The sequence below is a fragment of the Oryctolagus cuniculus genome, chromosome 1 (genome assembly GCF_051225735.1).
Source record: "Oryctolagus cuniculus isolate XC-2025 breed Fujian yellow rabbit chromosome 1, ASM5122573v1, whole genome shotgun sequence".
NCBI classification, from domain to species: Eukaryota; Metazoa; Chordata; class Mammalia; order Lagomorpha; family Leporidae; genus Oryctolagus; species Oryctolagus cuniculus.
The window spans coordinates 109,530,463-109,545,478 of record NC_142867.1 but is presented as its reverse complement, the minus strand read 5'-3'; the positions used below and the strand labels follow the sequence as shown (position 1 = coordinate 109,545,478).

Here is a 15,016-nt window from a genome sequence, read left to right as displayed (position 1 = left end):
AGAGAGCAGAGGCCCTCATCCAGCTCCAGGTCCCCAGTGGTGCGTCTCTGTTGGCTGTCATGCGGCCAGAGCCCACAGGCCCTCAGGAGTCCCCAGCATTGCCCTGCATGCAGAGGGCATTCACAGGGGCCATGACGCTTCTTTAAGGAGCCTGTGTTCCCTCCAGGAATATGAAAATGGCTCACACGGACCAGTGAGACACCATCCAGACGGAAAACTCCAGGCCCTTCCTGGCCCCACAGAAGGAGCTGGGAAACTGGAAGGGGAGGAGCAGAGAGCATTTGAGAGTGGTCTGGTGGGGGTGCAGGCCAGGACTGCCCTCACACGGGCAGCAGCAGGTGCCAATAGCCCTGGCGATGTGGTGCACCAGGAAGTACCTGGCCAAGCCCGGCTTTGGATGTGGATGGCCCCAGCTTCGAGAGTTGGGGCAAGTTGCTTTGACCTGCTGGATTCTCAGCCTCCTCCTATGTTAGGGGGAAGGAAGCTCCCCACTGCTGTAAGAAGCCCAAAGCAAGGCTTGCACAAGATGTCCCTGGAGCGCAGCCTCGTCCAGCGTGCCCAGCTCTGCCGCTGAGCCAGGGCTGGGTGCTCCACGTGGCCCCCAGGCTGGGCCAGGCCTTCAGTGCCTCAGGCCGCCCCTTCCCCTTAGTGATGAGTGTGGAGTGAAGCAGCACAGGAACAGCCAGGTTCCCGTCGAGGGGCTCCTGGCAGGAGCGAGTGTGCGTGAACTCCGAGTCAGAGTGGGCCTTGGGGAGAGGGTGGGGAGAGTGTCCCCAGGAGCAGCCAGATGAGGGGGAGGAGGCAGGAACTGAACCAGAGGAGGGCCTGGAGCTGCGGCCGGGGGTCAGAGCTGGGGCCAGGGACGGAGGGCGGGCTTCTGGCTGCTGCCTTCTTTATCCCAAGAAAACCAGGAACCCACGAGACGGGTTTCAGCATGATCTCATGTCCCTTTTAAGAGGTTCTGGCGGCCGGCGCCGCGGCTCACTGGGCTAATCCTCTGCCTTGCGGCGCTGGCACACCGGGTTCTAGTCCCAGTCGGGGCGCCGGATTCTGTCCCAGTTGCCCCTCTTCCAGGCCAGCTCTCTGCTGTGGCCAGGGAGTGCAGTGGAGGATGGCCCAAGTACTTGGGCCCTGCACCCCATGGGAGACCAGGAGAAGTACCTGGCTCCTGCCATCGGATCAGCGTGGTGCACTGGCCGCGGCGGCCATTGGAGGGTGAACCAACGGCAAAGGAAAACCTTTCTCTCTGTCTCTCTCTCTCTCTCTCTCACTGTCCACTCTGCCTGTCAAAAAAAAAAAAAAAAAAAAAAAAAGAGGTTCTTACTGGGGGTGGGCATTTGGCCTAGTGTTAAAACACCACTCAGGAGCCCTGCATTTCAAATTGGAGTTCCTAGGTTCAAGTCTCAGCTCTACTTCTGATTCCGACTCCCACTAATGCAGACCCTGGGAGGCAGAGTAGGTCATGGCCCAAGTAGTAGGGTCTCTACCCCTCACATGGGAGACCTAGGTTGAGCTCCAGGCTCCTAGTTTCGTCCTGGCCTAGGTCTGCCACTGTGGGCATTTGACAAGTGAACCAAGTAGATGGGAGCTCTCTCTCCCCCACCCTCTCTCTCTGCCTCACAAACAAATAAATATTTTTTTTAAAAAAAGAGAATCTGGTCATAGTGAGGAGAATGAATGAGATGACATCACTAGCAGGCACAGGCACTCATAAAGGGTGACAGTCATCATCCCATGGGACATGCACGGTTATGGAGTCTCCATGAAGGCCAGGCCCTGGGTCAGCTTGGTCTGCTGCTTTTCCTGCCCCCAAGTTGCTGAGCCCCCAGCACTGGAGAAAAACCCCAACCTCTCAGTGGCAGTGTGGGTGCAGGGTGCCACGTGAGCATCCAGGGCAGAGCATAAGGGTGGGGCCACACCTTGGAGGCTAGCCTGGGCAGGGGGTCACCAGCCCTTCCCCAAGACCCAGACAGCAGGGTCTTCATCCTCCGCCTGGCCGCGGGGTCCTGTGCCAGCCAGGCGGCTCTCCAGAATCCTGATAACAATGACTTCTATCATACCACGAGCATCTGACACGTGGGGCCAGGAAGAGCGCCCAAGCCCCCTGGCGGGTAACACAGACATGGGGGCGGGGTCCCTGCAAGGGCTGGAGGCTGTCGCCCCGGCTGGGCGCTGCCATGTGCAGCCCCTGGAATGGGCATAAAGAGGCCTATTTCGGCACCCTGTTATTATGACATCTTGTTTTCATAGTTTGTTCAACAAACTGCTCTCCCTCTCCCTCTCCCCTCCTCGCTTCTCTGTTTTTCATCTTCCTCTCTCAGCAAATCCATTTAAATGCAATTCTATTCTTAAAGCACCCCTCTCATGCATGTCTAATGAATGTCAGGGAGACGCTGTTACAATGGGGCTGCGGAGGGTCCAATCGGCAGCGTGTGTACAAGCCATTTGCAAGGAAGCCTGGGAGCGCTCCAGTTTTATTACAGCATAATTAGAAATAAAATCCTGTTGCAATAGGAGAATGAGAGGTGTGTGCTAATCCTGGGGTAGAGGAGGAGAAAGAGCTGTACTTAGCGGGAAGGGTCAGAGAGAGGGAGAAAAGCCAGCTTCCTGTCCTGAGCTTCCCCTTCTGACTCTCCTCTCTGAGACCCTCCCCACCTCCCGGGACCCCTGGCTCCTTGGGGGCTGCTCAGAGACAGTGCTGGGCCCTTCTGGGTCTCTGCTGCCCACAGAGGTCAGTCCGACCTGGGGGAGCCAGGCAGGGCCCTTGTCATAAACCCACACCCTTCCCACTTGTTAAGAGCCTGGTCCAGGCAGTGAGCGGGAGGTGAAAGTGTGTGGCAGAGCTCCGGACTCAGAGGCTGAGAACCAGATCCCGTCCTGGGTCTCCCACTCGCGAGAGTGATGTGGTCGTCTGCTCAGTCATTCACTTAACAGATGCTTCTGGTGGTCTGTTGTGGTGCAGGTGCCATGCTGAGTGTGTTCCTGCCTTGTTTGTCCTCACAGCAAGCGAGTTTGGAAGTTTCGTGCTTACCCAGTGTCATCCAGCTCATCTGCAAAGGGGAATACAGTTGGAACCCAGGCCCTTCTGATATCACAGCTGGGCTCTCGCTGCTCGCATCCCTCCAGGGAGCCTGATGAAGATGGTGGGGGGTGTCCTGGATAATCCCTCTTACAGCGCCCGAAGGACACCCTGGGGTGGTGACCTTCAGGACAGTGCACTGATGTAGGCGTCTGGGATTTGTGTGGCTGGAGTGCAGGGGACTGTCCTGTCGCATCCACAAGGGAGGCAGCTCCAGCCTGGAGACTCTGAGCCAAACCAGCTCTTGTGCTGAGCAGCCCCAGGGCCTCTCACAGAGATGGGACTAGACAGGGAGGAGACCTCCCCCTTGCCCAGCCACGTGGAGAGAGGTCATCGAATCACAAAGAAAGTGGGACTCCCACGCTACCTGTGAGAACAAGTGGTTTCCTCTCCTCATTCCCTATTTGGGGAAACTGAGGCTGCTGAAGCTTGTCAGAGGTCACCCGGCAGATGGGAGGCCAGCTTTCCCACCTCCCGGCCAGTGCATTCAGCTCCCCCGTGTCAGCCCCATGGAAGTCCTTCCCGAGGGCAGGTTCCGGAAGATGGCATTTCTCAGCCATGATACTCCGTATTTTTTTTCTGTAAGATATATTGTATTCTTTTGAAAGGCAGAGTTACACAGAGAGAGGGAGAGAGAGTGATCTCCCATCCACTGGTTCGCTCCCCCAAATAGTTGCAACAGCCGGCATCTTCTGCTGCCTTCCCAGGCACCTTAACAAGGAACTGATGTAGAAGTAGAGCAGCCAGGACTTGAACTGGCTCTGATATGAGATGCCGGCATCATAGGCAGCAGCATAACCCACTGTGCCACAGCGTCAGCCCCCCATAGTACTCACTAGAGCAAAGACTTGACCCTTCTTAGAAGTCTGTGTCTGGGCTGGTGCCGCGGCTCAATAGGCTAATCCTCCACCTGCGGCGCCGGCACACCGGGTTCTAGTCCCGGTCGGGGCGCCGGATTCTGTCCCGTTTGCCCCTCTTCCAGTCCAGCTCTCTGCTGTGGCTCAAGAGTGCAGTGGAGAATGGACCGAGTTCTTGGGTCCTGCACCCCATGGGAGACCAGGAGAAGCACCTGGCTCCTGACTTCGGATCAGCGTAGTGCACCGGCCGTGGCGGCCATTGGAGGGTGAACCAATGGCAAAGGAAGACCTTTCTCTCTGTCTCTCTCTCTCACTGTCCACTCTGCTTGTCAAAAAAAAAAAAAAAAAAAAAAAAAGAAGAAGTCTGTGTCTGGGGGCAGGTGTTGGGCACAGCAGTTACTGTAGCGATGCGTACATCCCATGTCAGGTTCTGGGTCCAAGTCCTAGCTCCTCCCCTTCCAGTCCAGCTTCTTGTGAATGTGCACCCTGAGAAGAAGGAGGTGACAGCTCAAGTACTTGGGTCCCTGCCACCCATGTGGGAGACCTGGATTGAGAGCTAGGCTCCTGGTTTCTGCCTGGCCCAGCCCCAGCTGTTGCAGGCATTTGGGGAGTTAGTCAGCGGATAGAAGATCTCTTTTTCTCTGTCTCTCTGCCTTTCAAATAAAATGAAAGTAACTAGAATTTTTCAAAATCCATGGCTGTCTGGGGTAGGAGGAGGCTGCCTTCACACACTCAGATAAGCCTGGCCCAAGGGCTTCATGTAACCTAGGACAAGACCGCCCCTGAGGCCAGAGATGGACCCCGCAGGCTTGCAGGGGAAACTGAGGGAGGGTGAGACCCCATGAGGAGGACAGTATCTATTTTTTATAATTTATTTATTTGAAAGGTAGAGTTAAAGAGAGAGGGAGGGAGAGACAGAGAGATTGTCCATGCACTGGTTCAGTCCCCAAATGGCTACAATGGCCAGAGCCAGGCCAGCCAGCTTCTTCCAGGTCTCCCATGTGACTGCAGGAGCCCAAGCACTTGGGCCATCTTCTGCTGCCTTCCCAGGCCATAGCAGAGAGCTGGATTGGAAGTGGAGCAGCTGGGACTCGAACTAGCACCTATATGGGATGCAGGCACTGCAGGCGGTGGCTTTACCCGCTACACCACAGCGCCAGCCCCAGGATGGTATCTGAAACATTCCAGAATCTCATGTTTTCTTCCTCTGACCATTTGCCTTCCTAGTACAGAGGGTTAGTGGAGGAAGAAGGGGAGGCCCTGCTCCCCCAGCCTCTTGGAAATACATGGTACTTTGTGCCACCCTTGGCAGGGCCCCAGCCCAGCCTGGCATTATACTCAAAGGATGAATGTGAGTCCATGGGGTCTACCCAAGGCCCCAGGAGCCTGTGTGCCAGCAGGCGGGCAAAAATACCAGCTTCTGCCCCCTGCAGGTGTTCCAGGTGTAAAGCCATCCTCTAGCAGCTCCAGCCTGGCTCCAGCACCAAGGAGCAGCCCAGAGCTTCTGGTCATGTGTGCCCCTGCTCCAGCCTACATCACAGAGGCCCCCACCTCCCATCCACTCAAACTGCTTCTGACACCAGTGCCACAGGGAAAGAGCAATGGGCTTTCTCAGGCCCTTTATCAAGAAGCAGGACCAGAACCAGAGCACTGGGACTTGAGCCAGTGCTCCGATGCGGGATGCTGGCATCGCAGGTGGTAGCTTAACCTGCCCTGCCATCTACTTTGAAACTACTGTGGTAGGTGGTCTCTGATGGGCTTGCTGCTCTGACATTGTCCGAGCTGTGAATTTTTAAATTGCTGGGAGGAAAAGACCATCTTAAGGATGGCCCAGTTTATGCCTACTGAAATCCATTGTGAAATATGTTTCTTACACATCAATTTAAATACCCCTAGTGACAGGAGACTCACTATCTGAAGACACTCATTCCAATTTTGTATAATCTTGATTTTTAAAAATTGTTTCATTTTTTTCAATAAGTACTTATGTTATTTGAAAGGCAGAGTGACACAGAGAAAGGGAGAAAGAGAGAATCTTCCATCTGCTGGTTCACTCCCCAACACTCCCCTAGCCTTCAACAGCTAGGGCTGGGCCAGGCAGAAGTCAGGAGCCAGGAGCTTCATCTGGGTCTCCCGCGTGGATGGCAGGGGCCCAAGCACTTGCGCCATCGTCCAGTGCTTTCCCAGGTGCATTAGCAGGGAGCTGGATTGGAAGTGGAACAGCAGAGTCTCATCCACATCATAAAATGTGCCTGTCTTAGCCATTTTTAAAGTGTTAGGTCCAACAGTGTTTAAGTGCGATTCCAATTTACAAAATGAACTCTGTATCCATCAAACAACAACTCCAGTTCCCCCTGCCCTCCAGCACCTGGCAACCAGCTTCCGGCTTTGTTCCTGTGGATTTCACTACTGCAGCTGGCCCACATGGGTGGAATCACATTGCATTTGTCCTTGTACAGTTGGGCTGTGTCCCGTAGGATGCTGTCCTCCAGGCATGGGGCAGAATCTCCTCCCTCTTCAAGGCTGCATCACACTGTTCATGTACACCACGTTCTGTTCATGTACACTGCGTTCTGCTTGTCTGGTGGACACCGGGCTGGCCCCACTTCTCCGCTGCTCTGAGTAGTGTGGCCAAGCTCTCCATTGTCTGGGACACGTGCCGACAAGTGGGAGTGCCGGATCGTACGGTGATTCCATTTTTTAGCCTTGTGAGGATTCACCATACTGTTTAATCCTGACTTTTGAACACTCACCAAGCAATGATTTTTCAAGGTCCGACTGGACCTGACGGGAACCGTGGTTAGCAGCGGCAGGTGTAGAAACAGGAGTGGGCTGGCCTGGGAAGTCTTCCTGGAGCAGGTGCATTTCAAGCTGGGGTCAGCCTTGTGTGAGTTGCAGTCCCCTCATGAGTGCTGTGGGGCTAAAACTCAGAGTTTCGGGAAGTTTCGTTTCCTCGTTCATTCTGGAAATAGGCATTGAGTGTCTGCTTGTACACTGATCCACTGGCGGGTTGGAACTGCGGAGCCACGTGAGCTCACAGGGACTGAAGGGTCACTCTGGGGCGTGTTGGTGACACACAGAGGAGGCCAGTTTGGAAGCTGCTGCCCTTGCTCCGCTCCGTGATTCCCCTTCCCTGGGATTTGCCTAATTCTCACCCTCCCCCAGCTCTCAGCTCTCCCTCCTTTCCTCCCAAGTTCACCCCCTACCTCTCCAGAAAGAGACCCCAGCTTTATCTCCCCAGCCGCTCAGAGGTCAGTGGGAACCCTGAAATTTCTTCCCATTTTCTCTCCATGGTTCGTGGCTACGAGCCATCTCCAAGGCCCAGCCTCTGACCTTCTAGAAAAATACAAAAAGTTGTTGTCAGCTTACTTAGCACTTGTGTGCTGGACTCCATCATGGTCGAGGAGGGATCTACTGTTCCCTGCTCACCGTCCAGGAAGCCAGAAGCCTCTGTAACCCCCAGCCTGGCCTGCCCCAGCCCTCAGCCCTCCAGAGACGTTGCAGCTTGTGCTAATTCTGAGCAAGCTGGAGACTTTTCTAGGCAGTATTTCCCCCCACCCCACAACCTTGTGATACAAGTGCCAGGTATTTTCTCCCCGTGCCTGGAGGAGGAGGAGAGGAGCTCACACAGGTTCAGCGTCCACGGAGACATCAGTTGTCAGAGTGAAGGGTCTTCACGCATCTTTCTGCTCCAGTGACTCTCTGCCCACATGCTAGATCCTCCCGGAAAGCTTTGTAAAAATTCCCATTTCCCGGCTACCCCCAGAGATGCTGCTTTGAACCTGACGTACAAACACGGTTAGAAAACACTCGTGCATCCGATACTTGCCTTCTTTCCATGATGGGGAAACAGGTCCTGGGAGAAGATGGGACATCCCTCAGAGACACCTGCATTTGTACCCAGAGCCACCATAACAACACCCCACTACCGGGTGCCTTAAGACCCCAGAGACGCACTGCCTTGTCTGTATGTGTATGTATGTGTGAGTGTGAGTGTGAGTGTGTGTGTGTGTGAGGTGTCTGTGTGTGTCTGTATATCTGTGTATGTATGTATGTATGTGTGTGTCTGTGTCTGTGTCTGAGTGTGTGGTGTCTGTGTCTGTGTGTGTGTCTGTATGTCTGTATGTATGTGTGTGAGTGTGTGCACATCTCCTTGCTCTTGCTTCTCATAATAGCACTGGTCATGTTGGATTGAGGGCCCAACCTCCCTCAGTGTGGCATGATCTTGAGAACATGTGAGAGGCCCTATTTTCAGCAAGATCACGCTCACAGGTCTTGATGCACATTAACCTGGGAGGCAGTGGGCACCACGACCTCAGTGCACAGCCAAGACTCCAATCCAGTCTCTTACACCCCAGCCTGGGCTTGCCCCTGTACCCCGGCTGGCTCAGCCCCTCTTAGTGCTCCTCTTCCTGCTTGTGGCTTCCAGCCCCCTCCCCAGCTATCACCATCCCCAGTGCTGACTGCTCCTTTCCTGGTGGGAGGACCCTGTCTTACAGTGGCATCCCAGAGAGCACACACCATGTCCCAGACTTCTCCCTGGAGGCCAGTCCAGGACCTGGAGAGCTCCACAAAGACTAGACAGATTCAGCCACCCTGGACGGAGTGTGTGATTGCTCCTTGGTGAGGAAGTGAGGACTGCATGCACTACGGCAGCCCAGCAGAGGCCGGCTGGCCCGAGACCCCAAGGGTGGTGCTGTGTCACTCAAGCAGAGCCAATCCAGCACAGAGCTTCTTTCACAGAACACAGGACAAAGCGAAGCCTGTTGGTCCAGGCTCCACCACTTCCCTGCTGCGTGGCCTTGGATGGGTTGTTTAACCTCCCTGTGCCTCTGATACTAACAATGATAGTACTCATTTCAAAAGGTTATAGGAATTAAGTGAGATAATGTATGTAAAATATTGGTCTAACATGGAATCGATGTTCAGTAAATGTTTAGCTTTAATAAAGATAGAAGCCTACAGCAGGTCACCAGGAAAGGAGACAGGGCAGAGTACTCATAGTGCTAAAAAGGCAGCCAGGGGCTCACTAGCCATGCCCAGCATTTCCCTGGTCATGGTCAATGCTGGCAGATGAGGCCACAGCCTCTTGGGTGTGACCACCAAGCAGTGTCCACGTTTCAGCCCAGCTCTGTATCCTGGTCTTCAAGACTAAGGGAAGCTGCCCTCCAGCCTGAACCCCCAGGGACACCACTGGAACTTTGGGGGACAATGCTTTGTTACCCCTTCCCCTAATCACTAAATGCTATTAGTGCCCCCTAGTTGTGGTATCATCCCCAACCCCCACCCCCACATTTCCAAATGAGCTCAAGATGAGCGCTGCAGCCAGGGACATTGGCTGCCACTCTCTCCTTCCTCCAGGGCACCCAACCTGCCCCAGGGAGGCAGAGCCAAGCGTGTGCAATGGCCACTCTTCCTCCCAGTCCAGGGACAGCTAGTCCCAGTTGGGGTGCAGAATATGGGCTGGCCCATATCCACAGAGGACACCTCAGTGGGGCCCAGGCTCGCCCCTCTGGCTGCCCCTACCAGCTGGCTGTGCCCCCCTCTACTCGACAGGCTGTCCGAGGCTCACTCCACGGGCACCTCCGCCTTCCCTTCCCCAGCAGGGCTCACGGTCTGAGCCTCATCAAACATGCAGAGCCGCTGTTGCGCAGTGCCCCCCCTGCCCCGGAGGGAGGGAACAGAATACCCCTGCTCCTCTCCCCTCACATCCCCCCAGTTGCAGCCTGCCTTTGTTTCAGGAGGCACAAACACGGTCTGAAAACGCTACCGCAATTAAATATGCACAAGAAGGGGGGAAGGGAGGGGAAATGAGGACAATGAAGGATGTGAAACATCAGACGCAGCAGCTGCTGGTTGCCATGGAAACGCAGCTCCCCACCACCATCATCGCAGCTTCACCCCCCCACACCCACCCCACCCCACCCCACCCCCAGCTTAAAATCCCAGTCGGGCCAAGTGCTCCATTTGTCCTGGGGCTCGCCCGCCGAGAGGTGAGACCACAGGGCCCCAGCCATGCAGAGCTAGGACACCTGTGGGCTGTAGCTGTGGATGCTGGTGTCTGTCCCTCACCCCCTCGCCACCGCCTCCTGACCCTGGCACTTGTGATTGGCAGCAGCGCCTTCCAGTAGTTCTGCATTCCAGTCCCAGTTCCCTGAGAAATGACGGGAGAGCATCCGCGTTTGACTTCAGGATGTCACAACACGGAGACACGGCAGCACCTGCGGGGGCCGGCGGGGGAGCCGGGCTGTCTCGGAGCCTCCTCCTCCGCTTCCTCTCCCACCACCAGCAGCAGGCCCCAGGGTCCCGCCCGCCCCACCAGCTTCCCTTTTGTCTTCAACACTTCAGCGCTGAGTGGGGTCTGCACAGTTGTGGAGGGGCTTGCTGGAGGGAACAGGTGGAGGGAGGGAGTGTCCACAAACTCCAGGTCCCAGGGGACAGGCAGGTTGCCAGATGGCTGAGCACTCACCTGGGGACCAACGTGGACACACAGCCACTATGCAGGGGAGGTAGGCTGTGGGGGAAGACCGGGGTCTTCAGTAGACAGCGAGGAGATCCCAGGATGGGGCTCCTGCCCACTCCCACACCGGCCCTTGAAGTAATGAGTCAGTACTATCTAGCCTGGGAGTCGCCAGTCTTGGTTCTTTCCCGCCCTGAGCGATTGAGTCAGATGGTTGGAGCCCACACTCAGCAAAGCACCTAGCACACAGGAGCTCCTGTGTTGTGGGGAGGAGAAGCCAGAAGGGAGGGAAGGCGACAATTTGGAGGCTCATAGCTAAGCCAAGTTCATTTCCAAGCGAGAGGCCCGGTTGATAGAGTTACCTGAATCCATAGTTAATAACTATTATAACGAAAATCCACAGGCTGTTTAGCATAAACCGAAGCCAAGAGGCACAACAGCAGCCCTCCCCGGGGTGAGGGAGGCACCAGAAAAGTGGGTTCCAGCAGGTTCTGAAGGCAGCAAGGGAGATGTCTGTAAAAGTCAGAGCTGCCAGCTTTGGGATGGACTGCTGAGAGAGGTAGTGAGCTCCCCGACCCCAGAAATATTCAAATGAAAGGTAGAGTGTCTCTGTCAAAGACGGTGTCAAGCGTGTTGAATTTTTCAGCCCTGCAGTTCCACAGCCTCCCCTACTTGGTGGAGTGCCCAGCCCCAAGAGCCGAGACTTGGATGAGTGTGCATATGGGGGTCAGGGAACAGCACAGAATGTTCCTCACGGGAGAATGAGCCATAGTCAGAGCTCTTGTCACTGGTTCAGGTGTCACTTGGTACGTGTGTGTATGTGAGTGTATGGGTGTGTCTCTGTGTGTCTGTGTGTCTATGTGTATGTGTGAGTATGTGTGAGTGTCTCTCTGTGTGTTCTGTCTGTATGTCTGTGTATGTGTGCATGGGGGGAAGCAGACTTGTATATAACAAGATCTGAGTCACCAGGGGCAACCTGGTTCCTGACAAAAGCCGTGTCCAGTATTAGCTCATCACCCTCTACCGTGCTTCCATGGCTCTAAGTCACCGTCACCACTCTTGAGGGAAGTGACAGCCAGGGCCCTCCGTGCCTTCCTGGGAGGAGCAGCCACCCCCAGAGAGCGGGCAGAGGGACCCAGTCAGAGACTCCGTCTCGGTCTCCATGGGGCACACTGCCAGACACCTAGGGGGTCCAGAAGCTGCACACAAGCCCTTCCCAAGGCTCAGGTCCACACTTAGCTCATGGTCAAGGTTAAGACCCTGGACAGGGACATGCACTCCACCTCTGGGTGGACTCCAAGGTCGTATCGGGCAAAATGGGCACACAGCTGCCGGAGCTTCCTGCTTCCTGCTGAGGCCTACAGTGCCGGCGGGGATAAGGTCAGGCACAGTGCCCAGCCCTTCCTCTGCCTTGCACGGAGTGGGTGTCCCCGAAACACTGGCAGATTGTTCCTGGGCATTTGCATCCCCACTCCTGGTGTGGCTTAGCTCAGAAGTCAGCAGTTGTGTGCGTAAGTGATTTAAATTGAGAGAAAAGGATTCAGGCTTGTGTCTGGTTCAATGCAGCAGGAGTGCTAGGAGTCAGAAGATGGCAGATCTAGTCCCCTTGCTTGCTGTGTGACCCGTGCTGGTCACTTGGCCACCGAGCAATGAATGTGACAGAGGAAAGGAAAGAGGGTTGATATCCACTGAGTGGATGCTTGCTGTGTACCAAACACTCGATCGTTTTCTAATCCATATAGTCACCCTGTGACATATCATTTGCACCCTCTTACACAAGTAAGATTCAGAGAGGTTAAGCAACTTTCCCAAGGTCACACTGCTAGTAAGTAGAACAGCTAGATGGAGGGACTGAGATCCCAGCCTGACTCTGAATCCCAGCTTCTTTCTGTTAAACCCTGATGCATCGATACTTAAGGGAACAATTGCTAATTTCTATTTGTCATTTTGATGGTGTGTGGGAAATCCTCACCCATCAGAGAGATGGTCCCCTGCCTCTGAGGCTGCACCAAGCTCCCCTTCGTCTCTCCATTGCCTCTTCTCTCTGAGCAACAGAACAGGCCTGGGAGAAGCCAGCTGCCAGCCAGAGCTGCCCAGGCTAGGCAGTAATAGACTCTGTCCTGATTGTGTCTCCAGAAAACAGGTTTTTTATTACTTCCCACGGCGGGCTGTACATCTCGGACCTGCAGAAGGAGGACGCGCTGTCCACCTACCGCTGCATCACCAAGCACAAGTACAGCGGGGAGACCCGACAGAGCAACGGGGCCCGCCTCTCTGTGACAGGTAGGCCGGGGGGCTGGGGAGGGAGGCCACGGGCTCATCCCATCAACAATCGAGAAGTCCCCTGTGTGCTCAAGAAGGAGATGAAAGAGGCCAGCTACAGAAAGCACTGGGGGAGACCTTATCCAGTTTGGGTGGGGGGTCTGTGCTCCCCTGGAGAACCAGCACGTTTCCATCTATCCAGCAGTGGGGGTGTGCAGCCCACCCTCCTGTTCCTTTCCTTGCCTTCCCCGTCAGGAAGCTCATAGACAAAATCGATGTTCGCAGGGACTGTTCACCTACAAGTCAGGGCGTTTGCATCTCCTGCGGTCTGAGTTTCTGCACAATTCTATTTTACCCCTGAGTACATGTGTCTCTCCAGTTGTAGGCCACCTCCTGACATTGCAGAGCAGGCAGATTATAATGTTTTAAGATTTATTCTGTTTATTTGAAACGCAGAGTTACAGAAGGATGGGGGGAGAGACAGAGAAAGCCAGAGAGAACTTGCGCCCTCTGGTTCATCCCCCAAATGGTCCCAATGGCCCAGGCTGGGCCAGGGCCAAACACAGGAGTCAGGAACTCCATCTGACTCCACTTCAGATTCAGCTTTCTGCTAAAATGCCTGGGAAAGCAGCGGAGGATGGCACAGGTACTTGGGCCCCCGCACCCACATAAGAGACCCGGATGAAGCTCCAGGTTCCTGGCTTCAGCCTGACCCAGCCCTGTCCATTGCTGCCGTCTGGGGAGTGAACCAGTAGATGGAAGATCTTTGTGTGTGTGTCTCCCTCTGTCTGTAACTCTGCCTCTTAAGTAAATAAATAAATAAATCTTGAAAAAATCGAAGAAGAAAGTGGAGCAGCCAGGATGCAAACCAGGGCTTATATGGGATGCCGGCATTGTGGGCGGTGGTTTGACCCGCTGTGCCACAGCACCAGCCCTGAAGAATATAACTGTAAACAGTTCATTTCTGAAGGGCTATTATTGTAGCTTCCTGGGAGGGATGGAAGCTGGTATTTGCTGGGTGGCCTTGTGGACCTCGGAGTTCCCTCATTGGCTGGCTGCTAGGCGCCGTGGCAGCCCTGTGAGGTGCTGTTCTCCCTAATTGAACAGGTGAGAAAACCACAGCTTGTGGAAACCAAGCGACTTGCAGGGGAGACACAGCGGCCAGAATGCAAACTCTGGGCCCCTTGGCCCTGGGCTCCTCCTAGCCACAGCCCTCCCCACCCCACGGCGCTGGCTGGGTGCCCACCCCAAGCCGTAATCCCAGAGAGGAAAAGCAGGCATGCGGCTCCCCTCCAGCTTCCTGGTCTCCAAACCTTTTTTGATAGCAATCCCCAAGCAGACGACTGTATTATAACCCGGGCAACACACACTGATATTTCTGTTCTGTTTTACCTTATTTTCATTTTCCCAAATGCTGATCTCAACTTCCCAAAGGGGTTTTACCACCTCCTAATGGATCACAGCCTGCAGGTTGCAAATCTGAGATGGGAGTGCTTTTGGAAGCAGGATGATCTAATAGTGAGAACAGGGGGCTTCGGGGATGAGACCCCTCCCCCCGTCATCACACAGGGCACCCCCCCCCCCCCGGCCAGGCCTCTGGGATAGGAGCTGGTCTGAGTGCCTGCCCTGGATCCTGTCTGCCCCTGGCATTCTGTGGTTTGGTGAGAGCCACCCCAGTGTCACTCTCTCAGGGGCCTCCTTTGCCTTACACATTCGGAGGCAAAAAACAGGACAGCAGGAGCTGGGAGGACAAGGACCGTGCTCCCCGACTCACTCCATGTCTTCCGCGCCTGGCACACAGTTGGCGCTAAGTAAATATTTACGGCATTATCGAGGCCAAGGGAAACCGCTGTCACATGCGGAGACATCGGGCTGCCCTGTGCGGGCGCTGTCTTTGTGACTTAGCTTTGGAATCTGCAGTCCCGTTCCCAAATGTGCTGGGACTTGTTTAGAGGCTGTTTTGCATCTTATTTGCATGCTTCTCCCACAATGTGGGAAGGGCGCCGAGACCCCGCCTTCTGCAGAGCTGCTCCATCTCCCCACCCCCACCCCAGCGACAGGCCAACCCCTCCATTCTCTAACCACTCAGGCCGACCTCCAGCTTCCAGGGGGAATTTCAGGGGAGTTCCTCAAAAAAAGACATTTGTAAAAACAATGTTAACCAATACATAAAAATTGCATGTATTTATGGAGTACCAGGTGATGTTTCAATGCACGTATATCCATCCACGTTGTTTACATCAGGGTAAGCGAGCTCTCTCCTCAAACAGCCAGCATTTCTTTAAGTCCTGCCTTCTAGCTTTTAAAAAAAAAATAAATGTACAATCTCATTAACTATAGTCACTCTACTATACAAGT

The 15,016-nt window shown here is 54.8% G+C and overlaps 1 protein-coding gene across 1 annotated transcript in view; it reads left to right on the top strand.

Moving 5' to 3' along the window:
- Positions 1 to 15,016, top strand: part of DSCAML1 (DS cell adhesion molecule like 1) — a 341,147-nt gene that overhangs the window by 233,862 nt on the left and 92,269 nt on the right. The window contains exon 4 of the mRNA XM_002708369.5: positions 12,533 to 12,679. Coding sequence (XP_002708415.3) covers positions 12,533 to 12,679 — 147 coding nt within the window. The remainder of the gene's footprint in view (positions 1 to 12,532; positions 12,680 to 15,016) is intronic.